The sequence below is a fragment of the Pithys albifrons genome, chromosome 12, assembly GCF_047495875.1.
Source record: "Pithys albifrons albifrons isolate INPA30051 chromosome 12, PitAlb_v1, whole genome shotgun sequence".
In the NCBI taxonomy this organism is placed as follows: domain Eukaryota; kingdom Metazoa; phylum Chordata; class Aves; order Passeriformes; family Thamnophilidae; genus Pithys; species Pithys albifrons.
The window spans coordinates 20,650,572-20,676,337 of NC_092469.1; the positions used below are offsets into that span (position 1 = coordinate 20,650,572).

The following is a 25,766-nucleotide window of genomic DNA, read 5'->3' on the forward strand; positions in this document are numbered from 1 at the left end:
GGGAGCGGGACACGGTGGGGCAGAGCGGGAGGGACCGGGGTACATCGGGATAGGCCGGGACACCGGGGCACGGCGGGACACCGGGATAGACCGCGACACACCCAGATACACCGGGGCACACCGGGATACACCGAGACACACCGGGACACGGCAGAGCACACCGCGGCCCAGAGGAGCCGAACGAGGCCCAGAGGAGCCGAACAGGCCCGAGCCGAGACTTGCGGGACACACCGGGACCGAACAGGATACACCGGGACCAACTGAGACCCACCAAGACATACTGGGACCCACCGGGACCGAGCAGGACCTGCGGGACCCACCGGGATACCCCGGGACCCATTAGGACCCACTGGGACTGAGCAGGACCCACCGGGACCCACTGGGACACAGCGGGACCCACTGGGACATACCGCAATCTACTGGGACCGAGCAGGACCCACCGGGCCCCGCCATGTGCGACGTGTCGGGTGGCGGGTGCGGGGCGGACTCGGAGCCGCCGCGTCGCCGCCGCGCCCCGGGACACAGGTGGGAGCGCGGTCCGGCCCCGGTGTCCCCTCCCGGGATAACCCCCCTGGGATAATCCTCCCGTGGGATAACCCCCCAGGCATCCCTCCTGTGCTTCCTCCGGTCCCTCCCCGCTGCCCCCCCGGCGCTGCCCGCGGTCACCCCCCGGTACCGCTCCCTTCGACCCGCGGGGTTGTTCCCAATATCTCTCCGGTACCCTCCTGAGTTGTCTCTGCTGCTGCCCCCGGTATCCCCCGGTGGTCCCCCCGGTATCTCCCAGTAACATCCCTGGCTGCCCATCGTGCTGCCCCGGTACAGACTCTGGCGGGGGTCGTGTCCCGGTGCCCCCGGTACCCCCGGTGACTGACCATGTCCCCACAGCCACCCCCGAACGTGCATGAAGTGCAGGCAGGGCACGGCCGTCCTCGTCATCCGAGTCGGGGACCCCTTCTGCCGGTGAGGGACCGGGCGGGGACAGTGGGATGTGTGACATCAGGCTGGGAGGTGTTGGGTGTTTGGGGTGTTTGGGCTTGGGGGTGTTTGGTATCATGGACATTGGGTGTCTGGGACATTGGGTGTCAGGGATGTTGGTGCTTGAGGACATCAAGCTTTGGGTGTTGGATCTCTGGGACATCACAGCTTGGGGGCATTGGATATCTGAGACATTGGGTCTTGTCAGGGCTGGGGGATATTGAGACTTGGGGACATCAGGACTTGGGGACATCAAGGGTTGGGAACATTGGGTCTCAAGGACATGGGGGATTGGAGACATTTGGTCTTGGGGACATTATGTCTCATGGACTTTTTTTCTGGGACATTGGGTCTCTGGGATGTCAGGGCTTGGGGACATGGGATCTCTGGGACATTGGGCTCAGGGACAAGGCTGGGAGTCAGGGACTCCAGGACACTGGGGCTTGGGGACTAGAGGTCTGGGGGTGGTGGGACAGGCTGTGGCTCAGGGGTCCCTGTGTCTGTGTCCCCACAGTGGCTGCTTCCGTGAGTACTTCGTGCACAAATTCCGTGCCATGCTGGGCAAGAACCGCGTCATCTTCCCAGGAGAGAAGGTAGCAGGGATGGGGGGACACAGAGTGGGGACCCAGTGGGGACCCCACCAGGGCCAGTGACCGTCCCTGCTGTCCCCCCAGGTGCTGCTGGCGCTGTCAGGGGGCTCAGCCTCCAGTGCCATGGTCCGGCAGGTCCAGGAGGTGAGAGTGGGGGCTCAGGGGAGGTCGGGTTGGCGGGGGCACAGCTCACCCCCACCCTCATCCTGCACCTCTGCCAGGGGCTGAGCCGGGAGGCGGCCAAGAGGCTCCGCTTCGTGCCCGGCCTTGTCTACGTTGAGGGTAAGGATGAGCCCTGCTGCCTGCTCTGTGTCCCACTGCCCATTCCCAGCCCATTCCCAGCCCTGTTCCTGGCCCATTCCTGGTCCCAGCCAGCTGCTCAGTGTCTGACTGCCCATTCCCAGCCCATTTGCTGCCCCACTGCCTGTTTCTGCATCACTGCCTGTTCCCTGCCCCATTCCCAGCCCTGCTGCCTGTTCTCTGCCCCATTTCAAGCCTCTCTCCCTGCTCCCTGCCCCACTCTCCGCTCCCAGCAGAGAATTTCACTGCATCACACCAGGCCTGGGTGCTGCCACCCAGCCCAGCGAGGCCATGGCACCCAGGTTTGTCCTCTTGGCCCTGGGGGTGGGTGCCCCCTCCTCACTTTGACAGCGCCCCTGGCATTGCCCCCTGCCTTCCAGAGGGAGCCGTGCGCAGGCAGAGCCTGGAGCAGCGGGAGCAGACCCTGGCCCACATGGAGACCCTGCTGCAGGCCACTGGCTTCCCCTACCACCTGATCCACCTGGAGGAGGTATTGGGGTGACATGGGGACAGGCACTGAGGTGGGGGACACACCTGGACACCCCAATTTCCCCCCGTATCCATCTCTGCCCCGCAGGCGCTGGAGCTGCCCCCATCCATCTTACAGCCGGGGCCGGAACAGTCCGGCAAGTCCGGCCCATCCGGCCCCTCCTACAAGGCGGCTGTGGACAGCTTCATCCAGCAGAAGCGACAGGAAGGGGTGGACAGGGACAGTGCCACCTCTCTGCCTGGCCACCCCACCCAGGACATGCCAGTGGGACCCCCAGGCACCCACCGCCTGCCTGATGCTGCCCAAACCCAGGAGCTGCTCCGGATCTTCGAGGCCGTGGAGACGTCAACAGCGCGGGAGGAGCTGCTGCAGATGTTACGGTGAGGGGCTGACCCTGCTGGGCTCCAGCACCAGCATGGAGTGGTGGCTCTGAATCGCTGTCACCTCGTCCCCAGGACCCACCTTATCCTGCAGACAGCCCGGAGCAGGGGCTACTCCAAGGTGATGACAGGTGAGAGCTGCACCCGCGTGGCCATCAAGCTCCTCACCAACCTGTCGCTGGGCCGTGGTGCCTTCCTCGCCGTCGACACGGTGAGCTGGGGATGGTCACCTGTGTCTGAGGGGTGACATGATGCCACAGGGGGTCCATGGCTCGGTGGTGGCACAGTCCCCTGGCAGCCAAACACCCACAGGGCTTCACAGACAAGCGTCATGGTGATGTGATGGTGGTGCGACCCATGCGGGACTACACGGCCAAGGAGATCGCCTTCTACAACCACTTCTTCAACGTTCCCACTGTCATTGTGCCACCCCTCTTCACCAAGGTAGGAGTGTCCCATATTTGGGGATCCCAAATTGTGTCCCGAGGGTGTGGAAAAACCTCCCAATCCTGCCCCTGTCCTCTGCACTTGCCCCTGCAGCGCCGGGAGAAGCCCAGCATCCACCACCTGACCGAGCGCTTCCTTCTGGGGCTGCAGGAAGATTTCCCCTCCACCATCAGCACCGTTTACCGGTACTGGGACCCCCGTGTGGGGGTACCGTGGGGTGGGGGAAGTGATTGGGATGCACCTACTCACCCCATGTTGGCTGCAGGACCGGGGAGAAGCTGAGCCCAGACCCAGCCAAGGCCAGCAGCGAGTCCCAGCGCTGCCTCCTCTGCCTGTGCGGCCTGGACATCGAGGGGGGTGAGTGGGGTGGGCATGGGGGGCTTGGGGTATTTGGGAAGCAGCTGTGCACACCCAAAATTGCCCCTTGCCCTCTGGCTCTTGCAGAGGAGGAGTTGGCCCTGGAGCCCACACTGATCTGGGATGAGCCAGAGCTGGTGGAGAATGGGTGCTGCCAGCAGGGGTGAGCATGTGGGCAGAGGGAATTCCAGCATTCCATACCCCCTCCAGAGCCACTCCAGTGGCACTGCTGAGTGTCCCTGTCCTTGTCCCTGTCCCCACAGGGCTGAGAGGAAAGCTGCCTATATCCCATTGCTGTGCTACAGCTGCCGCCTCACGTTCAAGGAGCTGGTGAGACTTTTGGGGTGCTGTGGGGTGGTTCTCGGTGGGGATGGGGGTCCCCAGCCTCACCCCCTGCTCTTGCAGGGTCCCCTGACCACGCTGCCGCCCTATGTACGTGCCGAGGCCCAGCGCAGGATCCACAGGTAAGGGGGGTGGGGGTCCCCTGCCCTCTGGCTGAGCCCCCAATGCCATGTCCATCCATCCAGTGTATCTGTCCCTTGCAGTGCAGAGATGGAGCAGCAGAAAGAGATGAAGGGGTTGGGGACAGTGGGGGACACAGACCCACATACCTCTGTGGCAGTGCTGGGTCAGGTACCTCTCCCACTGTTCCCGCCAGGGGCAGAGAAAGCCTCCATGCCCCATTGATTGGGGGTCAGGGTTGCTGGTACCCCCAGGGCAGCAGGTCCCTGGTTCCCCCATCCTCCCTTCCCCAGCTGCCTGTCAGCCAGGGAAGCCTCAAGTTTGTTTTATTCAATATCTGTATAAATAAACCATTTGAATTAATAAAAAACAAAAACAAACTCGAAGTTGCAAGTGTCTAAAGTCCAACTGGGGTTGCCAGACACCCCCTCCAACTGGGGGGGCCATAACTCAGGACCCCCATCCCGGAGGTGGGGGGCTATTGCTTTTGAGTTCAACCTGGTTCTGGAACAGGGCTGGGGACAAGAAGGAAGAGGGCACAGGCTGGCTCCTGAGCTCCCCATCCCCACCTGGCAGCCAGGGATGCCCAGTAGGTGGGGGGCCACCTCCTGTCTGCCTCCCTGTGAAGGCACAATGTGGTCTGTGCAGGTCAAACAGCTTCAAAACAACTTAAGAAAAACTTCCAGAAAAACATCCTCCCTCAAAGCGAGCGGCCAGAACCCCACATCCCACTGCCTCCAGGGCAGGATGCGGCCCCAGCACCGGGGGGCTGCTTAAGGCATTGGCGGTGATGCCCCTGTGAGGGGAGGGGGCTGGAGCCCCTTCCCCTTATTACTTCTCCCGTGTCCACTTGATCATGGTCTCAGGTGAGCGGTAGAGGAAGATGAGTTTGGCATAGAGCTCTTCCTCCAGCTCCAGCTCACCCGTCTCCCGCACCAGGAAAATGTCCTGGCACAGCTTCAGGATCCGATCCACACATGGCAGCTCCTCGAACATGATGGAGTGGGAGATCTCACTGAAGAAGCCCCGCACGAACTTCCCGATGACCAGCACGATGGACACGTACAGCCCCATGACCCTGCAAGGGGGACACACATCCTTGATCCCTGGATCCCACCATCCCTTCCCTTCACACCCCACCACCCCCGCCCCCTCTACATACCCGTAGCCAGCCAGGAAGCCCAGGCTGGGGGGGCTGACTTTGTCGTTGAAGATGACCATGGGGAGGATGTTGCCCTCCTCAGGGGAGGCGTCTTTCAGCCGCAACACCCACCACTCCACAAAGTTGTCAGTTCCTTGGCCCCTGCGCTCCCGTCTCAGCTGCATCTCCACTTCCATGTAGCTGTCCTCACCTTCTAGGGGGGTTGGGACACCATCAGGGCACAGCACAGTGGCTGCTGTGCTATCAAGAATGATTTGTGGGGGGGTGACATGGTGGGATTCAAATCCTCCCCATCTGCCAGGGAGTGACACCACCAGCCCACAGCGGCTGGTGGTGAACCATTGATGACATTTTGAGGGGCAGACATGGTGGGACTCATATCCTCCCCATTTGCAGGGGGGTGGCACCATCAGGGACCTGCTGGTGTGACCCCAGTACTGACTTTTTATTGGGAGTGGAACGTGGTGGGACTCATGTTCTCCCCATCTGCAGGGGAACCATCAGGGACCAGCATGGCCACTAGTGGGCACCCAATGATGATTCTTTTTGAGCGTGGGCACACTGGGACTCACTTCCTACTCATCTTCAAAGGGGTGGCACCATCAGGGCACAGCACAGCAGCTGTTGTGCCCTCAGTGCTGATTCTTTTGCAGGTCCCATGGTGGGACATACCTGGCAGGAGCTGATAGACAGGGTGAGCTTCAGCATCGCTGGGCGCCCGGATGTATTTGGGGAACAGATTGGGCACTACCCTGCAAGAAAGTGGGGTGGGGAGGGAGTTACACTATCCTGGTGAGCACGGGGGTCTGGTGTCCCTCCCCTCAGGGGATACTCACACGGGGGCATTCCGGGTGCCCTCCAGCAGCTGGGCCAGCTCCAGGCGCCCGGCCGTGCCAGGGTACAGGCTGGTGGTGTGCCTGTCAAAGCTGTGCTCCGCTGTGCCCCCCTTGCTCAGGTCCCTGTGGGCAGGAGAGGCTGAGTGCATGCAGGGAGGGTGCAGGCAGGGCTGGACCCCCCTCACCGTGCTGGCAGTACCTCTGAAAGGACCAGGTGAAGTGGAGGGTGATTTCGGAGGTGCCATTCAGCAGCTCCCGCCGCAACTGCTCTCGGCTGGGGGGGCTGATGCTCCACAGCGAGCCTGAGCTGCCCTCGATGCGGGCGGTCACGATGTCCTCGTAGCCATAGAGGCTGATGAACTGCATGGCCGTCTGCCACCACAGGGGGAACAAGGCTCAGCCCCATCATGGGGACTCTGCCAGACCCTCCTGCCAAGCAACCAATGGGATGGAGCATGTGGGTTTTGGAATGGGGGGGGATTTACCGGATTCTCCTCAAAAAGCCGGCTAAGCTCTTCGTAGTCCTGGGGGGTGAAGGGTTGGATGGATGGCTGCTGGACACTCATGGTGAACAGTGGCTGAGGAGGAAAGGGGGCCATCAGCAGGGCAGGAGACCCCAGTGTCCCATCAGGAGACCCCCAGCACCCACCACCTGCATCCTCACCTCGTACCCACCCAGCTTGACGGTGACAGTGACGTCAATGGGGTGGTTGACGACGCCCACCACGGAGCGCACCAGTGACATGAAGAGCAATGGAAACCAGATAATGCACACGAGGAAGAGGATGATGAGGCCCCCCATACCGTACTTCACAATCTTCTTCTTCTTCTGCCCCTTGGGCTGGGGGTATTTCTGGGATGGAGGGAGACATCACGTGTTGTTGGGTGCGCTGAGGGAGGCCCCAAGCAGCAAGGGGGCTTAATGGGAGGGCCCTTCCTGCCATAAGGGGGCTGTACCTTCTCAGTCTCACGGCTGCACTTGATGATGAAGATGTTGGCATAGATATCCTCCACACACATCCAGTTGGAGAGGGACAGCGTGGTGTCTGTCCAGACCCAGTCCATGACGGCCCGCAGCTCCACCAGGAAGGGCACGAGGCGAAATCTGGGGGGGACACAGGGAGACGAGGGTGGTACGGCACCCCTGGGGTGCCTGAGGGTCCACGTGGCCCCATGCCATACCCCTGGAAGAGGAAGAGGTTGAGGTAGTTGTATTTCTTGGTGAGGAAGTTGCCCAGGATGCGGGTGGGGTAACCACAGCGGATCTGGTAGGCTGACAGCACAAAGTAGATGCACTTCACGAAGTACCAAAGCTGAGCCACCATGTTGAGGTTGAACAACCTGTTGGAGGGACATGTGACCCCTCAGCCACCTGCCTGGGCAGCCTGGGCCAGCATGTGGGCTTGGGGTCACAAAAGTGACACTCAAGGATCATGCTGTGCCGTGGTAGGGCAACCTTAGGAGATGCTCAGTACCTCTCGGTGACAGCCGGCAAGATAAAGAACATCCAGATGTGGATGCCAAAGACCAGGATGACCTGGAAGATGAGCTTGCCCAGCACAGTCTTGCGAAGGTAGAGCGCGCGGTCGATGATCATGGTGCTGAACTGGAAGAGCAGCATGACCAGGAAAGCCTGTGGGACTTGGTTTTCCGACAGCGAGGAGGTGATGTCGGTGGCCGCCGTGTGTTTCTGGGATACAGGAGAGGTCAGCATATGGTCAGGCCTCACCCTGCAGTGGGGGCTGACTGGTCAGTGCCCTGCAGGACTCCCCTGCTCACCCCAAAGGCCCAGAAGCCGAAGACAATGATGATGAAGTCGACCACATCGACCAGGAACATGATGGCGTAGACGTCGGTGGCTGCGCGGTTCTCGGTGTGCAGAATGTCCTTGAAGAACTTGCGCACCGGCCGGTATATGCCCTGTGCTCTGCAGGGGACAGAGGGGACAGGGGACACAGGGGACAGGTGACGGGGGCTGCACTCCACATCCACGCCCCACCCCACCCAGCACCACCAGCACTCACATGGTGACAAAGGAGTGCAAGACCCACAATGCAAATGCCTTTGTCTTCGTCTGAGGGTGGGTCTCTTCTGCCTCTCCTGTCTTCTGCCCATCTGATGGAAGTGAGGCTAAGCACACAGAACAGTTTGGGTCCAGTGGGGTCACACCTTGGTGGCGCCAATCTTGCCACCTTTGTGAGGGCGGGGCACTGGTGCGCTCTTCCTCTGATGCTTTCTTCCCCAGAATAGTCTTCCTCCTGAAGCGGAGCATCATGGCCTTGCTTCCCTCTTCCTGCCCCGTGGCATCATGCTCCAACTCTGATTCTGGCTCTTCTAGAGACTCCATCCCTTCCTCAGACTCCACTGGCGGTGAGGGTGCTGCTTCCTCCCGCTTCTTCTCTTCCTCATCCTCTGCCCACTTCACTTCTGTCTTCTTCTTGGATAAGGTTTCCTCTTCCTGATCCCACAACCCGTAGGTCTGTGGAGGCACATGGTCAGGGGGATGGGGGTCCTGACATCTCCCAGCCCTATGCACCTCAGTCCCCACCTGCAGCATCAATTCCCAACAAGCAATGGTGGGAATCCACAGCAGAGCCATCAAGCACCCACTGGGTTCTCTCCAGAGCCCCCAGAAGCACCTCCAGCTCCCCCAAAATGCCCACCCAGGCACTGCCCATACCCCAGGGCTCACCCGCAGATGGGCACGATGGAAGAAGAGGACCAGGAGCTGCAGGAGGTCATACTTGAGGTAGCTGGTGGTCTTCTCTAAGCCCAGGATGCGAGGTGGGAAGAAGGGTTTGCCCTCATTGCGCACGAGAGTGGCGTAGCTGTTCCAGGGGAAAAACCCAAACTGGAAGAGGTATTTCACCACCACCATCACCTGTGGAGACGCTGGGGTCAGTGGGTGGCAGCGGGGGGCTGGGTGGTATCATCCCCTCTATGGCCACCCTCTGCCCACCTCCGTGAAGATGATGGCAGTCATCCAGAAGCGCTTGGTGGGCCGGGGGATGGAGAGCATGGCCCAGAGGAAGATGAGGATGGGCAGAAAGAGGGAGATGACAGAAGCAGTCACTATGTTGTTGAGGATGATGACGAAGTAGCAGACCAGCTCAGAGTGGGCGGTCGCACAGCGGTAGGCGGCCAGCAGCAACTTCAGGAACCGGTTGTGGGAGTGATAGAATTGCTCTGACTGTTTCAGCTCCCTGATGCTTGCCTTCCTGTGGGGTGAGGGGACGGGCTGAGACACCCCTGCCACCCCCCAGCCCCATCCCCACTGTCCCCACGTCCCTGTACCTGATCAGGAGGAGCTCGCTGGCCGTCAGCCTGCGGGTCTGGAGCACGGTCAGGTGCTGCCGAGAGCCAGGCCTGTCCTCCTGGGACTCCAAGGATATCACCTCCTCGTGGTTGCCCTCGGGGGAGGGGAGCTCCCCTGTCTGTGGCACTGCCAGCTGCACGCTCGAGGGGGATCTCTGCACCTGCCTGGAAGCAGTGCCATTTAGGGAGTCTCTAGTCAAAGAGCTGCGTGGGCTCAGCTCCTCCAGGGGCTCTTCCGGGTGCTCCTCCAGGGGCTCCTCCGGGTGCTCCTCTGGTGGCCCCTCAGACTGCTCCTCCAACTGCTCCATGTAGATTTCATTTGGGAAAGCCTTCTCCATCTTCCCTCCCTGCAGTGGGCACAGAGGGGGTCAGTGCCAGTGAGGGGCTGCCATCCCTGCCGGTGCCCCAGTGCCCCTCCGGGCTCACAGCAGCCAGTCGGTGAGCGATGATGTATCTCTCAACGTAGAGGATGTTGAACATGTCCATGTACTCCTGGGTACGGTCCTCCATCCACCGGGTCAGCCCGTCCACCACGGCCTGGAACAGCAGCCACAGGAACCGCAGCGTGTTCAGCGCCCGATGCAATGCGTTGCCCGGCTCTGCCAGGGCAAAAAGAGGGGTGGGGAGTCACTTGGTGCCCACACAGACCACCCCAGTATCCCCCTGCTCTGCAGCCCTGCTGCCCACCTCCAGACAGAGTACTAGAAGCTGCCATGGTCACTTCCTCCTGGTATTCAGCCTCGTCAGATTCGTCCGACTCTCCCTCTCTCCCTTCGTAGTCCTCTGCAAGGGTCAGACCCCCAGGGAAAGGGTAGCAGCGACTCAGCAGAAAATGGACATAATTTTTGGGGCTCTCTCATTCATCATTCCACTCCTTCTTCCCCCACATCCACTTCAAAAACGAATGCAGGCAATCAAGGAAGCTGCACAGCTTGTGCTCAACCCCACCAGAGTCCACACACACACTGAGAGCCCCAATGTCAGGACAAACAGTGGCCACCAGGCAAGGCTGTGTCCCCTCCTGATGCCCCAGCCCTATTTTGGGGTGTCAGACCCACCTTCAGAATCCTCAGCATGGGGTTGCTGCCGTCGCGCCTGCCGGAGCACCGTCCTGGTGTTGGTAACCCAGGCCTGGTGGATGAGCTGGAGGAAGGATAGTGGCCATCAGCACCCTGTGGGCACTGCCAGCACCCCAGCCCCACTGCAGCCCTCCAGCCCTACCCACCTGGAAGGGGCCATGCCTCCCTGGCTGCAGCTCCTCTGGCACTTCCTCCTCCTCCTCCTCCTCCTCACTGTCTGACTCAAAGAGGTAGTATTCCCCGGAATGCAGCACTGCCAGGGTGGCACAGAGTGTCAGGGCATGGCCGTGCCATAGCAGGGGTGGCACGGCACAGCCGGTGCCCAGGCTGGCCCTGGTGCCACGTCCCAGGGCTCTCTGCCCAGCACCATGCCGAGGGCACCCCTGTTGTGGACCCAAAGTGGGGACATCACCAACTCAACTGCCACGTCCCCACGGTGGGACCCCTCTGTCACCAGCCTTCAGAGGTGTCCCCAAACCTAGCCTGGCACTCCCAGTCCAACACCTCGTTAGTACCAGGGAGCAGGAGCCGTGGTTAAGGGGACACGCATGGGGACAGGGGACATGCAGGGTGTCACCTTGCCCAAAGCACTGCCACCAAGGTTCCCCAACAGGTGTTAGTGGTCCCGGCGGGGGGACCTCACCGAGGTTATGGCCCCGTTACGGCCCTGTGCCAGGGCAGTACCTCCGGCGTGGTCTAACCCTGGCCGCCACCACCGCTCCCTCTGCCAGGACAGGTCCACCGGGCCACGGGGCGCTGTGGGATGCCAGATGGAGGGCTGAGAATGGCCACGCTCAGTGCACCCACCCCGGGCGTGGGGGGGAGCCGGGGGGTAGGGAGTGAATCACCACAATGCTCCATGGGGCTCCACCAGGACGGGCATCAGCGATGGGTCACAGTCCCCCTGTGTGCCCAGAGAGGGGTTGGGGACACGAGAGGGACTCTCAGGCTCTCACCTGTCCCAGCCTCATCCTGCCCCCCGTCTGTGCTGCGCTGCAGCATCTCCTGCCGGTATTTATCCTGCTTGGCTCGGATCCGCTCCATCCTGGAGGCAGAGGATGCTGTGGAGCCCGTTCCCCAAAGCCCCCAGGTGCACCTCCACATATACACAAGTGCCCCGAAGTGCTGGTGGCTGCAGGGAGGGGAGTCCCAGTGTCACCCACAACCCACTCACTGCCGCTTCAGCTGAGCCAGCGACCTCTTCTCAGCTTTTTGGTGAGCCTGCAGGTTCTTCAGGATGCTGGCCTGGTACAGCACGACACCCCTGTGGGGACAGGGATGATGTGAGGGTCAGGGGGGCACCCTGACACCTGCAGGCACCCTCTGGGACCCCAACCCCACCTGGAAGGCTGCAGGTTAGAGGCTCTGAGGTCCCACAGAACGTGCACGTAGTAGGTGCTGAGGAAAATGCGACGTTGGAGCAGGAGGAAGAAGAAACAGATGCTGTCTAGGATGATTCCCGCCTCCTCCACGGGCAGTGAGCAGTCATGGTCTTTGCCCATCTCCTTGGCTGGCAGGCAAAGGTGCAGGCAGATCAGGCAGCAGCCCAAACCTGCACCCCCAAGGCCATCAGACCCCCCAGACCAGCAACTCACGGTCATAGTAGCCTGTGACAGTGCAGACGAGGCTGAAGAGTTGGATCACCCAGCAGAAGTTGTCCTGCATCTGCTGCACGAAGACGCAGGAGAGGAGCTGTGGAGAGAGAGGGCCCACACAGGGTCTGTCACCACCTGTCCCTTCCCCAGAGAACACTCAGGGTGATCCCTGAGGAGCCCACGGCAGGGACAATGACTCACCGACAGCATATTTTTGGAGATGATAACGGTGATGTTGTAGAGTATGAGGCAGTCCCAGATCACCAGGCGGGGGCGGGTTGGCTTGCACAGGATGTCAAAGCCGAAGAGGAGGAGGTAGAAGCAGGCCAGCAGGTAGCCAAGGCCGAAGAGGCTATTGCGGTTGGACCCGGTAATGAAGACCATCACCAGCACGAGCCGGAAGAGGTGGCGGAAGATGAACACCTTCACCATGTCCAGGTAGGACCTGTGGGATGGGGCACTCAGAGCAGGGCCTCTGTGCCCCCCTTGCTCCAGCCATGGTGGGGTCTTGTCCCAACACTGGGGTGGGGGCTCCCATGCCATAAAGGGCTTCCAACCTCATCCTAGGGGACCTCAGCCCAGCAGCTCCCACTGCCTGAAAGTCCCATCCTGTCCATACTCAAAAGGGTCCCATCCCAGGGGAGTGTCCCATCCTGAGTGGGGTTTCATCCTGTCCATACCCCAAAGGGCCCATCCCAGGGGAGTGTCCCATCCTAAGGGTGTCCCATCTTGTCTATACCCAGGGGGTCCTATCTCAGGGGAGGTGCCATCCTGAAGTTACCCCAGGGGGTCTCATTCTGTTGGGGGAGGTTCCCATTCAAAGGTGAGGTGCCATCATGTTCTTACCCCAAGGGGTCTTATCCCAGAGGAGGTTCCATCCTACCTATACCCCAAGGCATCCCATCCCAGGGGATGTGCCATCCAAGGGTGGAATCCCCTCCTGTCTATACTCCTAGGGGTCCCATCCTAGGGTGGGTTCTCCTTTCCAGCCCATGGGGGATCCCACATCAAGGTGTCCCAGCCTGAGCTGGGGTGCTGTGCGGCGGGCACCCACCGGCAGTGCAGGAAGTTGGAGTCGGAGTCGTAGGGGTCGTTCTCGCGGTCGAAGCGCTCGTCGTTGTCACCCGCCGCCGCCCGCCACACCTCGGAGCGCTCGGCCTCGAACACGCGCCACTGCTGCGCCGCGCACAGCAGCAGCACGAAGTCGTCTGCGGGCACACGGCTCAGCCCGGGGGCTCCCCAGAGTGCTGGCACCCACCAGCCCCTCCCCAAAGGATGAGGCACCCCAGGCTCCTCCTCAACAGAATTTGGGGTTCTTTCCCCCATGTGGGTGTGGTTTTCCCCATGCTTTGCCTCCTCTGGGGTGTGGCTTTAATTAAGCTCCTCCCAAATGAGGGTGGAGCTCTGCAAGCCCCTCCCATAAGGGGGTGGGGTCCAACAAGCCCCTCCCCCAAAAGGGTATGGATCTCCCATAGCCCCTCCCCAATGGAAGTGGGTACTGCTTAAGTCCCACCTCCAAGGGGGCAGATTCTTCAAACGCCTCCTATTCTTCCTGCCTGTTCTTCCCCCTCCTGGAAGCAGGATGGGACCCCCCCCAGTCGCTGGGGGTGCTCCAGGGGCCTTTAGGTGCCATGGACTGCAGTAGGGGGACAGGGCACCCTGTGGGCAAGGGATTCCCAAAGGCTGAGGGGGTACTCACTGATGAGGTTGGTGGATTTAGGGGGCGTAAAGAAGTCAGGCAGGTAGAGCCACTGGATGAGTGCGGAGTTCATGGGGATGCTCCATCGCCACGGATAGTCTGGGGGGCCACAGGAATGCTCAGTGCCAGCCCCTCCTGCAGCCCCTTCCCAGGCTGCCCACACATGGCCCACCCTGAGCCCAGGAAAGGTCCCCTGTGTCCCTTACCCACGCAGAGGGCAGGTGGCATGCCCACGCACAGCAGGTACTGGTAGAGGAAGAAGATGACGAGGAAGAGGCAGTACTTGGGCCAGAGGCGGGCGATGGCCGCCCGGCGCCGCAGCGTCATCATGGCCACGAGCCAGCAGCCGTGCAGGATCGCCAGGAAGTTCATCCGCTGCCCGATCACAGTCACCATCATCATGAAGCAGACCTGGGGTGCAGGGGGGTGCAGGGGCTCAGCACTGGGGTGCTGCAAGTGGTGGGACCCCTCCCACAGTGCCCTGATCCCACCTCCAAGCCAAACTTGTAGTAGAAGTAGTTGATTAAGTATTTGGCACAGTTGATGAGGTCACAGTCAACGTCCCTGCGGAAGACATTCTTGAAGATGGTCTCAGTGATGGGGGCCACCTCCTGGTACTGTGTGCGGTGGTACTGCTGGCGCCGGTACACCACCGCCTCGAACACCAGCAGCAGCAGCACCTGGAGGTGGTTCTGGGGGAAGAGAGGATGCTCAGGACCATGGCATGCCCTCCAGACTGGTCCATGTAAAGGGGATGCTTGGCACCATGGCATAAAGCCAGGCACCCTCCCAGTGGTCCTCACAGAGGGGATGCTCAGGACCGTGGCATCACACCAAACATCCCTCCAGGTGATCCCTAGAGAAGGGATACTCAAGACCATGGCATGCCACCAAGCATCCCCCTAGGTGTTGCCCAAAATGTCCCTGTGCCCACCTTGACATATCCCAGGTTGGGGAACCCCTTCCGGACACCAAACCAGTTGGCAGGATCCACAGGGCCACGGTACAGTACGGAATTCTCAATCTCCCCTGGGCTCAGATTGGTGGCATTGAGCAGCGGCTGCAAATGGGAGCACCCCAAGTGTCAGACCCCACCTCCAGCCAGGGAACCCCCCCATGCTGCCACAAGCACCCCAAGAACCAGCACCCCCAGGTACCTGGGTGCAGTTGCTGGCATACTCGTGGGGCTTGACGATCTCGAGCTGGTAGAGCATCTTGCAGACGATGATGATGCAGGTCCAGATGGTGGAGAGACACGAGGCCATGTGGCGGAAGCGGCAGTAGGGCATGGCAAGGGTCCACAGCAGCACCAGCATGAAGTTCATCACCGAGACCTGGGGCAGTGGCTGTGTCAGCACCCCAGGGTGCCCAACTGAGCCCCCCAACCCAGTACCCTGAGTGGTACCTCCTCCAGGGCCACCCAGACAGTGTAAAGAGCCACCAGTTTGAGGATGTGGAGCTCCAGCACACGCCTCACAAAGACCTCCACATGGGTCAGCGTGTTCGCGAAGGTCCGGCCCAACACAACCAGGCGCTCCAGCACCAGATTCCATTTGTTGGTCTCTGTGGGAACACAGACCCTCATGGACATCCCTAAAGCCACTCTGGCCCAGAGGACATCCCAACTCATGCCCACAATCTCCCACACTTGGATGACACCTCAATCCACTCCTGCACCCTCCAACCCATTCCTGGCTGAGAGGATATCCCAGTCTACCCCTGTATCCTTCCAGAATTGAAGGACACTCCAACCTATTCCCTCCTAGCCCCTTGCTAACTTAGAGGATGCTCCAATCCATTCTCACATCCCTCTCAGCCTCCTTCTGTCTCAGAGGACACCTCAATCTATCCTTATACTCTGCAAGCCTTTACCTGGCTTGGAGGACCCCTCAGTCCATCTCTGTACACTCCCACACTTGGATGTCATCTCAAATCCATCTCCTCACCCTCCCAGCTTCTTCCTCACTTAGAGGACACTCCATCCCACCCTGTCCCCCATCCCTGCCCTGTACCCAGTGACTCGCTGGACATGCTGGTCCCGGTGTCCTCAGAAGCAGCCGCATCCCGAGCCAGTCGGCTCCCCTGCAGCCTGTGGGAAGGAAGGCTCAGAGCAGAGACAGGGGGCTTGGGGTGCAGGGGGGTCACCTGGCACAGGGTCCTACCTAGGGATGGAGAAGAGTGACGGACTGGGTATGTAGGCATACTCCAGGTCAGTGATGTACATGAAGGTGCCGTGGAAGTAATGGAGCTGAAGGATGCAGGCCAGGAGGAAGAAGCCCAGGATGATGATGTTGTAGAAGAGCTCAGAGACACTGTACTGCTCCAAGCCCATGTCACTCAGCCTGGGTGGGGAAGGGAGGGTCAACGCGGGGCCTCATCCATCCCATCCTGCACAGGCATCGAGCCTTCATGTCAGGGCTCAACCCCAGCCTGCTCGTGCCTGTTTCCCCATGTGCAACCCATCCCTTGGCCATGTCCTGGTGCCACCACAGGGCTGGTGACAGCAGGGACTGCATGGTGGGTCAGGGACACTCACTGCTGATTAGTGAGGCCTGTCAGGTTCCTCCAGTACATGGGGAATTCCTCGAACTGGAAGGTGTATTTGGCGATGAGCACCACCATGGTATATGCCACTACCAGCCACCAGAAGCCCTTCAGCACCTTGCGCCACAGGCTGTAGTACACCTGAAGGGACAGGGACATCAGTGGGGTCACCCTGGGGATGGTCATGGGCCTGCAGGAGTCGCCAGCCCCCCTACCTGGAAGAGGATGAGGCAGAGGAGGAAGAGAAGCATGTAGATAATCTTGTAGACGACAAGGCGGCCATAGAAGCTCACTACGATGAACATGCCACCACAGACACAGATCCAGAACTTGGCAAAGAAATTCATCAGCACCTCCCCCAGCTTGCTCAGCAGTTCCCGTGTGTGGCTGGTATCTGCAGGACATGGAAGGGGCTGCAGGAGGTGGATGGGGGGCATCCATGTCCCCCCCAACACCCACGGGTGCCCAACCTGGCATGGCATCCCTCTGTGGGGTGACACCGGGAGCCCTCACCTGACTCCACAACAGACACGCTCAGGAGCCGGGTGGGAAAGGGTGTCTTCATTAGCACCTTCTCCTTAACGAACTGCCGCAGCAGGGGCCAGAAGGCGAGCATGAGCAGGAGCTGCAGGGACAGGTGGTGAGCAGGGACAGCCGGGGGTTGGCAGGGACAGGGATCGGGGACAGCACCGTGCTTACCTTCGCCCCCAGGGCGAAGCAGGGGATTTCATGGTGCACCAGCCCCAGGTTATCGAGGCTCATGAAGCCAGCATGGGTGGGCAGCTCGGGGACCAGGTCCATGGACCATACATAGTCCAGGCCGCACAGAGCAATGCAGTAGAGGAGGAGGAAAGGTGCACAGAGTATGGCAAAGCTCCGACGGTTCCGCACCATCCAGATGAGGCACGACCACAGCAGCAGCACGAAGGTCAGCCAGCTGTGGTAGGTGATGCTCCACACCTGCAGGCAGCAAGGATGCAGGCTCGGCCCAGGAGGTGGTCCCCATGTCCCTGTCCCCTCCCCACGTCCGTGTCCCTTCCCCAAGTCCATGTCCCCTCCCGGCTCGTTACCAGCATGGAGATGAGGGCACAGATGTAGCTCTGCTTCATGATGATGGCAGTGAGGCCACGCAGGGGCAGCCACTCCGTAGGACGCCTCCTGCCTGGCAGGGGGAGGGGGACGGTGAGGGACCCCTGGCTGCAGGCAGGGTTTGGGGAGGGGAAGGTGGTGGGGTCAGGCTTACGTTGGGTGTTCAAGACATGGACGGTGCAGTTCTCGGTGTGGACACTCGGCTTCTCAGTGCTGGAGGACAGCATGGGCTGGGGGGCAGAGAGGGCTCAGAGCCCACCCTGGAACCCCCAGAGCACCTCATGCCTGGTCCCCACCAGCTTGGGCATTGCTTAAGGGGCACAGCCCCCCAAACCCACCTTGGTGTCCTCAGCCACACCGCTGGTGTCCTCAGCAACACCACTGGTGCTCTCAGTCACGCCACTGGTGTCCTCAACCACAGCACTGGTGCCCTCAGCAGCACCACCAGTGTCCTCAGCCACACCGTCAGTTTCCCTGGGCCATTTCTCCATCTCCATCTGTGTTCCCACTGGCAGCTCTGGACATACCATGGTTCTCTGCGAGGGGCAGGACCCAGCTCAGGACACCCCACTCCACCACCAGGGAGCAGGATTATGCCCCCTCCCCCTGCCAAGGCACCCCACATGAAGGCAACACACTGTCCCCCACCTCCCCTCTGGTGCCAGGGCTGGGGCAGTCACAGCAGGGCACGCTGGGCATCACTGGCATCACAGGCACAGGGTCCAGCTCACCTTGGTGTACCGCCGGCGCAGCTTCACCAGTGCGCCCACGGTGTAGCAGAGCAGGAGCAGGACACCAGGGTTGGCGTAGACAGGCCAGGAGTGCCTGGTGTTGAGCTCCAGGGTGTTGGGGTAGGAGCAGTTGCGGTACAGAATGATGTCCTTGAAGCCAAACACTCTGTGGGGATAAAGAAGGTGGCATTAACCCCCACCACGATCAGGGTTCTGTCCCAGCACTGGCATAGCACAGGGCTCAACTGGGGTGGCACAGGGGCCCATGGCACAGCTTCCTCCCTGTGGACTCACCGTGCCCAGATGGTCTCGGGAGGGAAGACCCCCTGGACAAAGGGTGTCTGGTAGGCATAGAGGCAGAGGAGGTGGATGGAGCTGTAGATCCCAATGAGGATGAAGAGGATGTTGAAGGCCTGGTGGCTGGTGCGGAGGTGACAGGCCCACCACAGGCACAGCCCCAAGAAGAACAGGTAGTAGATGCTGGAGGAGGCGGAGGGCAGGGTGATCCCTGGGGAGCAGCACCCCATGGGCAGTCAGTGCATAGCCCAGCAACCCCCTGGACTGAGCAGCATCCCACTAGACCGAGCACCCATGCACCCTGGACCAAGCATCTCCTCCCTCCTGGACTCAGCCTTTCCCCTTGGACTGAACATCCTCTCCCCTCAGACCAAGCACCGCAACCCCCTTGCACTGAGTGCCTCCATTTTAGACCAAGCATCCCTTCCCCTGGACCAAGCATCCTCCTCCCAGACCGAGCATCCCACCTCAGACAAAGTTCTCCTCTCTGGACTGAGCATCTTCCCCACCTTGCACAAGCATCCCCTGCTTAGAGTGAGAATCCACCCCAGCAGCACATCCACAGATCCCCCCTACCTTCCCACGTGCCCTCCCCATTCCGTACCCACCTGCCAAGGCCAGCATCAGGTTGGCCAGTCCCTTCCCAGCCTGCCAGAGCAGCCAGTGAACCTTCAGCCACAGCTGGTTCAGCGGCTGGGCCGCATGGGCTGCGCATCTGTGCTGCCTCACATTCACCAACGTCTGCAAGACGAGGGTGGTGTGAGCTCCATGACCTGATCCCAGGCAGCCCTTGGCCCTGCCTCAGTTTCCCCACTCACAGGAGGGCAGGGGTGGCCGGGAGGGCGGGCACAGTGCCCGGCACCTGGCCGTGTTTATCTCATCAGCCGCCTGGAAAGCGCCTCCAAAGGGCGGCTGTTTTTCTTGGCACCAGGACATGGGTTCCCAGCACTGAGCTTTTTTCCAGGCTGCCTCCCGCGCTGGCCAGAGGCTCACGGCAAAGGCATCCGTGCTCCGGTTACAGCCCAGCATGGCCAGGACCAGGCACCGCAGCCTGGAGCACTGGGAGCACCCCAGAATGGGGCTGAGCACCCCAGAATGAGGTTGAGCATCCCAAGGGGGTGTTTGCTGGGCTGGGGGGCCCATGGGGGTTGTGTCCGCCTGGGTGATCCCAGTGCCATGAGTGCAGTGTCCTCGTGGCCTGCTGGCACTGGCAGGCATGGCGGGCACAGCAGAGTACCCAGTCCTGCACCAGTGAGCTCAAGCTGGGTTCCAGCACCCCACAAATGCCCATCCCACTGCCCGGCTGTTTGCCAGGATTCCTACGGCAACACCGGAGCAAACACAGGCACTCCTCCCGTGGCTGAGTCACCCCAGCCCTCACCAGGTGCTGTGATGACCAAGCCTTCCACCGTGGCCAAACCTGCCCCAACCTGGGTCCCCACCCACCAGGGACAGCCCCTTGCCAAGCCCCTGTGTCCCAGGCTGTGCCAAGGGAAGGGACAGTGAGCAGTTCCTGTACCCTGCGGAGGGGACAGGGAACTGGGAGCAGTCACAGGGAGGCTGGTGGGAGCCAGTGGGATGTGGATGGTGGGATGTCCGGGTGGCACTGGGGTTGACTCTCACCCGCTCATAGAAGCTCATGAACTCTGGACGCTCGCTGCAGGAGGCAGAGCTGGTCTTGGGGATGAGGTGGCACAGGCACAAGGAGATGATTGAGATCAGCAGGATGCCAATGTCGGGTGCCACAAGACGAACCACATTGGGAATGTCACTCAAATCCAGCCTGGGGGGTACAGTGGGGCAGAGGAGGGCTCAGGGGTGGCCCCCCCTCCACTGCCAGCCTCCAGCCCCACACTGCCAGGGTACCCTTACCTGGTGACCCCAATGTGCCGAGAAAGGACCTCCCAGGAGCTGCCTGCAGGGACGAAGGGGGACACTGAGTTGGGCAGAACCCATGTGGGTGGGCTCCAAGCCCACCCTGAGCACCCATCCCATAGGGAAAACACTCCACATCCACAGGGGTGCAGGATCAGTGCAGTGGGCACAAAGCAGGCACCCTGGCATGGCACAGGATGTGCCCAGAGCTGGGCATGTGGATGGGTCCCTGTAGAGCTTCATCAGCCCTTGAATACCCAGCAGGATGGGGTCCCTTATGCCAGTTCAAGAGTCCACCACAGGGCACCACGGGGAGCAGAAGTTTGGGTGGGTAAGGGTGGGCATGGGCACCCCAGTACTCACAGTTGGGCCCCAGCACCTGACCCACAGTGGGAATCGTGTACAGGCTTATCTGGAAAACCACGTGGGCAAGGACGAAGAGGCTGCTGGTCACCAGCAGACACTTGAGGAGGCATCCAGCATGACCTGTGAGACATGGGCAACCTGTCACCCATCGCCCAGGGTGGCCCTGGGGACAGCAGTATCCTCAGTGGGCACCCAGCACCCTGGGGAAGAGGTGGTAAGTGTGTAGCGTGCCCAGAGATGCCAGGGGTCTGTTCCAGAGACAGGGTCAGGCTTTGCCCACCTCACTGTGCAGCCAGCAGAGCCCAGGAGCACCCTGAGAGCATTACTGGGGAAACTGATGCATGGGGTGGTGCAGGGTGCCAAAGCCTAGGGCCACCCTCCCTCCCCTGTCCCTGCAGCACCCAGCTGGCACCAGGCAGCTCCGTACAGGGACCACACCAGGATGCCATCAGCATCCCCATTCCTGGTGGAATATCCTGCTCCAAGGGCTCCCCCACACTCTGTCAGCCCTTCCACCCTCTGCAGCTGTGCCCCCACCGCCCCTGACTCCCTGGGCCATGTGCCCATTTTCCTGGCCATGGGCAGGCAGTGAGCCCACCACAGCTGTGAGCTGGCCAGGGGCTGCCCTGGGCCAACAGCTTTCCCTTTGCCTGGTTTTTCCTGTAAATCCAGGCAAAGGCTCTCGGCAGCGCCAGGATCCGGGGCCGTGCGAGCCCATGAAATATTCAGAGGGCAAAGCTTTTTAGCTGTGGCTGTGCCAGGCACTGGGGGCTGGTGTTAGAGCCTGGCACAGCAGGGCTACGGGCACCCAGTGCCCACCTGCACCTGTGTGGGTGACCCCCTGTGCCCACCACAATACGCCCCTGTCCCTGGGCAGGGTGGAGGGTGCTGCTTGTGGTGTACCCACCTGGCAGGCACTGCCCAGCCCTGAGGTTTTTGGTTAATAAGGCTCCAAACTGGCCATTTCAGGAGGGTTATTAATAGCCATGCTGGGCTATAATTAACGGACTGAGGCTCCACGTGGTGAAACCGCAGGGAAGGAGGGCAGGTGCCCGCTGGAGGGCAGGTCACAGCCCTCCTGCTGCCCATCCCATCCTGCCCACTCCCTGCACACCAAGGTGAGCCCCTTACCTGTGGCAGAGCCCCGGGAGGGTCCCGGGAACCAGGGCAGGATCAGCAGGAAGATCAGGTACACCAGGGAGAGGGCATTGTAGCGGAAAATGCAGGCTGGGGGCAGAGGGACAGGGTGAGTGCCCGGGAAGTGGCACAGGGAGGGCTCCCTGATGCAACCCCCCGCCCTGGGGATCCCCAAAAGAGACACCCCAAGATGCCAGGTGATCCCAGGGTAATGCCAGGTAGGACAGGAGGTTGAGCCCCACCCCAGGGATGCCAGTGCAAAAAGAGGGACACAGGCTGGGTCACTCTGAGTGACCCACATGGGTGGCACAAACAGGGAGGACACCAGAGATCCCAAATATATGGGGACTAGATCCATGACCAAAATCTGCTGTGTTTCCACATCATTTCCACAAAACCACACTGAGGTTTGCAGAGACCCCCATAGCCATGCTGGGACCCCCACCCATGATAGTCCCAGGGCTGGCACAGCCCCTCATCTGTGCCCAGCCCCACTTGGGGTGTGCCACCAGCTCAGCACCTTCCCCCTCACTTATTTTTAGACCTAAATTACAGCTTGTTTGGAGGACTGAAACCATTGGAGGAGCCGGGCCGAGCCGGCGCCCTGCGGAGCTGCCACCAGGACAGGGATGGGGACAGGGATAGCACGGAGGGGACATGGAGGGGCAGCTGCCACCCCGGCTGGGGACACAACGTTCCTGTCACTGCCTGAACGGTGACAGACACCGGCACATGCACCGGCACAGGCTGGGAGCATCCACAGGGCAGGCAGAGGCCACAGTGATGGGCACCCACCGAATCTGCCTGGCTGGAGAGGGGCACAGTCTGGGGAGCTGAGCCTTGTCACTGTGCCCCTGCTCCGGGCGCTCCCAGGGCATCCCTCCAGCCCCTTTCCCACTAACCAGAGGGACCCATCCCTGCCCTCCCACCCAGCAGCTCGGGGTGACCCCACTCTGGGACAGCCCAGGGAGGGGACAGCCACAGGGAACCACTGTTGGGGACCCTGACTCTGTGCAGCCAAAGCAGGGACCTGCTCCCCTTGGCACCTCGCCTGGGGAGGGGGTGGCCCAGCGGGCAGCCCCTGGTCCGACTGGGCACCAGGGACATGCTCAGCATCGCAGCCCGGCACGGCCCTTCCTGTGTTTATGAGGTTTCAATGGGACAACACATCCTGGGGTGGGGGCCAGTGCGGCCAGGGGGGACACGGTGCAGCCCCCGGTGAGCTGCCTGGCACCCCGGAGCATCCTCAGACACTGCGGAGGCAGCGGGAGGGAGAGAACACCCAGGAATGCACCCAGGGCACGTCCTGGTGGGGACAAAACCAGTCCCCGTTGCTGCAGAGGCGTCTCCATCTGTCCCCAGCCTTGGGAAGCGCAGCCAGACCCCGAGCAGGGGTGGGGGGCACAGGGAGCCCAGGTTGGGGGCACTGTCACCCAGCAGCCACCTCCCCGCGGTGACCCCAGGCAGGACGCGTCACCTCCCGTCCCGCACGCTGCCGAGGGCTGCTGGCTGCCTTTCGGCACACCATGATCTCATGGAGCAAATATTCCCCTTCCCGCGCCAGCGGGGCCGAGAGGAGCCTTCCCGGCACGGGGGCGAGGCGTTGCTCCGGCTTCCGTGGGAGCCCGTCAGCCCCCGCTCGGCCACTGGCACCTCCATCCCATCGCCCACCCCCCCAGTGCCCAACCTTTGGGTGAAGCAGCCCCACCATGAGCCCCCAGCCCAGCCATGCACACGTCGAGGGTGCTGGTGGCACTGAGGGCACCACAGAGCCCTGCTGGCATCACTGGGGGTCCCAAAGAGAACAGGGATTGTGGGCTCTGTGGGGAGACCCACAGGCATCGCTGGGGGGGCACAGACATGCTGACACACTATTTGATGCCACCAGCCCCCATGGGCAGCTCACCCACCACCCCGACTCAAGGCATCCCTGGGAAAGCTCCCAGCAGGGTGGTTTGATTCAACCAAGGATGAAAGTGAGAGGAAAAAAAGGTGGTGACTGTGCCCCCCGGCATGGCACAGCCTGCCTGGGGAGCACCCACAGTGCCCAGCTTGGCACCCACAGGGATGCACCGGGGCGTGCCGTGCCAGCGGTGCGTGGGTGCTCCGTTGGAGGGAACCGGTTCCCCGCAGTGCTGACAGAGGGAAAGTGCCAGCATGGGGAGAAAAACCAGTTTGGCGTGTGGGGAGAGTGTGGTGGGGAGAGCAAACCCGCCCTCCTGCACCCACCACCCCCTTGAGGAGTGGGTGGGTAGGTGGGTGCAGTGCCACAGCACCCTCTGCCCCCTCCCCATACAAGCAGCACCGTCACCCACAACACTCTGGGGTCTCACCAGGACCTGCACTGAGCATCCCCTGTGTACCCTAACCCACTTATCCTGGATTGGCACCCCAAATTCCACCTCCCCCAGCCTTGTGACCCCAGGAGCATCCAGAGCAGCTCCCAGGCTGGCAGGGAGTTCACCAGCACCGGTGCTGGCAGCACGTGAAATATTAATGATGTTAATGAGCTGGGAGGAGGATAAATGGCAGCACTGGGGAGCTGCTGGCTGGGATGTGCCAGGGTTCATCCATGCCAGCCTTTAGTTACCCCGTGGGAGGGGAAGGGGCTCATTGGCAACCCCAGGGATCCATCAGCAAGGTGGGGGCAGCCAGGAACAGTCACCACCAGGGTCTTCCCACTGCACTGGGCTGGGAAGGGTGACTGTGGGAGAAGACTGGGGTCTGGCACAGCCCCTTCCCTGCAAACCAGGCACTGCCCTGCACCCAGCCAGCTCCCAGGATGGATCCATTCCCAACTGCATGGGGAAGGGGGGGCTCCTCAGACTCACCCCAGCGCTGGGGGAGCTCCACACACCAGCCCTGCACCATCACCCTGTGCACACACAGTGCTTGGCACTGGCACAGCTGCTGCTCTATAGGGACCTGCAGCCACTTGGGATTAATTAGAAGAGCTCTTTAATTCCATTCCCTGCCCTGCTCATTGACATGGGCCCGTTACCTGCTGCCAGAGCTGGGCAGCTCTTCCAAGCTGCCTTCTGGTTAACCTGCCACAAGTGGGATCCCCAGGGACCCTGAGAGGGTCCCCAGGGTGTCACTTTGCACCCAGGACCCTGCACTCTTCCACCCACCTTCTGCATGCAAACCAGAGGCTTTCCCCATCCCAGAATCCCATCAGTCCCAAAGCAACGAGCCCCTGGGCTGGCAGAGCCAGCCACCAGCACATTCCCAGCCCCAAGCCCGGCTCCTCTTTCCGGGAAGAGGGAACAGCCCCACCGGTCCACCCGCCGTATCCTGTTTTTGTGGAAAGTCGATCCCAATCCCGCCAGCTCCCAGCCCTGCTCCCTGGGGATGCCACAGGAGATGCTCCGGGAGGGCTCCGGGCTGGGTGCCAAAGAGTGCCACGGCTGCCAGCCTGGGAAATCCCAGCACCAGCCAGGAACTCATGAAATGGGACAGGGAATGCAGTGGCTTGGGAGCAGGTGCCACCTCAGTGCCAGGGGACACCTCTTTTCCCTGGCACATGCCAGAATGGCACAGCCCGTGCCACGGAGCCAGAGCAGCCCTCGGGCCCCCCAGAGCCACGAGTTCAGCACTGGAACAACTGTGCATGTAAAAGGACCCACATTCCCATCACACAAGCTGATTCCCAGAGCCACCATAATATTCCCCATGGGGCCATGATGGTGTCTGCAGTGCCAAGCAGTGTCCAAACTCCCCTCTCCTCATCCAGGGGGGACCTACTGCACTCCTGGGGAGCCCCCCACAGTGTCACCCACCTCAGGAGGACTGTGGTGGGCTCAGTCCTGGGGAGATGGGCACGCTGGGCAGGCAGGAGCTGGCCCTGTGCCTCCATCCCATCCCCCTGTGCCCGGGGAGGAAGCAGCAATTATTGCTCTTGGAGACAGTGGTGGCTTTGCTTTTTTTTTTACAGTTTTTTTTTCCTCCGCTGTTTTATTTCCCTCCGTTTTATAAAAAGCACCTGACCACAGCAGGCAGCTGCCTGCAGCCCACACACCCACTGGCACCCTGCTGGGCAC

General features: G+C 61.4%; 2 protein-coding genes across 8 annotated transcripts in view; one reads left to right on the forward strand and one right to left on the reverse strand.

The window, feature by feature from the left end:
* CTU2 (cytosolic thiouridylase subunit 2) lies at nucleotides 1-4,381 on the forward strand. 2 transcript variants are annotated; one of them, XM_071567150.1, is made up of 15 exons: nucleotides 1-525; nucleotides 886-960; nucleotides 1,490-1,568; nucleotides 1,650-1,709; nucleotides 1,787-1,847; nucleotides 2,246-2,355; nucleotides 2,443-2,735; nucleotides 2,811-2,946; nucleotides 3,048-3,179; nucleotides 3,276-3,367; nucleotides 3,448-3,539; nucleotides 3,627-3,702; nucleotides 3,803-3,869; nucleotides 3,945-4,003; nucleotides 4,067-4,381. In XM_071567150.1, the coding sequence occupies exons 1-15, from the start codon at nucleotides 452-454 to the stop codon at nucleotides 4,224-4,226; spliced, it is 1,566 nt and encodes a 521-aa protein (XP_071423251.1). In that variant the 5' UTR covers nucleotides 1-451; the 3' UTR covers nucleotides 4,227-4,381. The 2 variants fall into 2 exon arrangements, with proteins under 2 accessions (XP_071423251.1, XP_071423252.1); XM_071567151.1 differs by having other exon boundaries at nucleotides 4,085-4,381.
* Nucleotides 4,312-25,766, reverse strand: part of PIEZO1 (piezo type mechanosensitive ion channel component 1 (Er blood group)) — a 24,006-nt gene continuing 2,551 nt past the window's right edge. Inside the window, exons 2-49 of one of the 6 annotated variants that reach the window (XM_071567145.1) lie at nucleotides 21,721-21,816; nucleotides 20,587-20,709; nucleotides 20,221-20,263; nucleotides 19,972-20,131; nucleotides 18,957-19,089; nucleotides 18,346-18,559; nucleotides 18,052-18,217; nucleotides 17,659-17,856; nucleotides 17,475-17,550; nucleotides 17,302-17,393; nucleotides 16,931-17,191; nucleotides 16,745-16,856; nucleotides 16,447-16,625; nucleotides 16,224-16,372; nucleotides 15,850-16,029; nucleotides 15,700-15,776; nucleotides 15,093-15,250; nucleotides 14,845-15,021; nucleotides 14,622-14,747; nucleotides 14,179-14,379; nucleotides 13,894-14,098; nucleotides 13,688-13,786; nucleotides 13,043-13,196; nucleotides 12,190-12,433; nucleotides 11,989-12,085; nucleotides 11,735-11,903; nucleotides 11,568-11,657; nucleotides 11,350-11,438; nucleotides 11,078-11,149; nucleotides 10,540-10,646; nucleotides 10,373-10,457; nucleotides 10,002-10,097; nucleotides 9,741-9,913; nucleotides 9,294-9,661; nucleotides 8,959-9,217; nucleotides 8,692-8,880; nucleotides 8,024-8,478; nucleotides 7,779-7,926; nucleotides 7,475-7,689; nucleotides 7,182-7,340; nucleotides 6,957-7,104; nucleotides 6,664-6,852; nucleotides 6,485-6,577; nucleotides 6,199-6,371; nucleotides 6,000-6,122; nucleotides 5,836-5,915; nucleotides 5,164-5,353; nucleotides 4,312-5,079 (exon numbers count right to left, since the gene is read on the reverse strand). In XM_071567145.1, coding sequence (XP_071423246.1) covers nucleotides 4,833-5,079; nucleotides 5,164-5,353; nucleotides 5,836-5,915; nucleotides 6,000-6,122; nucleotides 6,199-6,371; nucleotides 6,485-6,577; nucleotides 6,664-6,852; nucleotides 6,957-7,104; nucleotides 7,182-7,340; nucleotides 7,475-7,689; nucleotides 7,779-7,926; nucleotides 8,024-8,478; nucleotides 8,692-8,880; nucleotides 8,959-9,217; nucleotides 9,294-9,661; nucleotides 9,741-9,913; nucleotides 10,002-10,097; nucleotides 10,373-10,457; nucleotides 10,540-10,646; nucleotides 11,078-11,149; nucleotides 11,350-11,438; nucleotides 11,568-11,657; nucleotides 11,735-11,903; nucleotides 11,989-12,085; nucleotides 12,190-12,433; nucleotides 13,043-13,196; nucleotides 13,688-13,786; nucleotides 13,894-14,098; nucleotides 14,179-14,379; nucleotides 14,622-14,747; nucleotides 14,845-15,021; nucleotides 15,093-15,250; nucleotides 15,700-15,776; nucleotides 15,850-16,029; nucleotides 16,224-16,372; nucleotides 16,447-16,625; nucleotides 16,745-16,856; nucleotides 16,931-17,191; nucleotides 17,302-17,393; nucleotides 17,475-17,550; nucleotides 17,659-17,856; nucleotides 18,052-18,217; nucleotides 18,346-18,559; nucleotides 18,957-19,089; nucleotides 19,972-20,131; nucleotides 20,221-20,263; nucleotides 20,587-20,709; nucleotides 21,721-21,816 — 7,637 coding nt within the window. In that variant the 3' untranslated portion in view covers nucleotides 4,312-4,832. Of the gene's footprint in view, nucleotides 5,080-5,163; nucleotides 5,357-5,835; nucleotides 5,916-5,999; nucleotides 6,123-6,198; nucleotides 6,372-6,484; nucleotides 6,578-6,663; nucleotides 6,853-6,956; nucleotides 7,105-7,181; nucleotides 7,341-7,474; nucleotides 7,690-7,778; nucleotides 7,927-8,023; nucleotides 8,479-8,691; nucleotides 8,881-8,958; nucleotides 9,218-9,293; nucleotides 9,662-9,740; nucleotides 9,914-10,001; nucleotides 10,098-10,372; nucleotides 10,458-10,539; nucleotides 10,647-11,077; nucleotides 11,150-11,349; nucleotides 11,439-11,567; nucleotides 11,658-11,734; nucleotides 11,904-11,988; nucleotides 12,086-12,189; nucleotides 12,434-13,042; nucleotides 13,197-13,687; nucleotides 13,787-13,893; nucleotides 14,099-14,178; nucleotides 14,380-14,621; nucleotides 14,748-14,844; nucleotides 15,022-15,092; nucleotides 15,251-15,699; nucleotides 15,777-15,849; nucleotides 16,030-16,223; nucleotides 16,373-16,446; nucleotides 16,626-16,744; nucleotides 16,857-16,930; nucleotides 17,192-17,301; nucleotides 17,394-17,474; nucleotides 17,551-17,658; nucleotides 17,857-18,051; nucleotides 18,218-18,345; nucleotides 18,560-18,956; nucleotides 19,090-19,971; nucleotides 20,132-20,220; nucleotides 20,264-20,586; nucleotides 20,710-21,720; nucleotides 21,817-25,766 lie in introns of those variants that run through there. The other 5 variants (XM_071567144.1, XM_071567147.1, XM_071567146.1 and 2 more) reach the window with 5 other exon arrangements.

Excerpts from the sequence above, each read along its gene's own strand:
- CTU2 (XM_071567150.1), top strand. The coding sequence starts at position 452 with ATGTGCGACGTGTCGGGTGGCGGGTGCGGGGCGGACTCGGAGCCGCCG. Across the intron at positions 2,947-3,047 it reads CCTTCCTCGCCGTCGACACG|GGCTTCACAGACAAGCGTCA; the intron begins GTGAGCTGGGGA and ends AAACACCCACAG. Across the intron at positions 4,004-4,066 it reads GCCCAGCGCAGGATCCACAG|TGTATCTGTCCCTTGCAGTG; the intron begins GTAAGGGGGGTG and ends CCATCCATCCAG.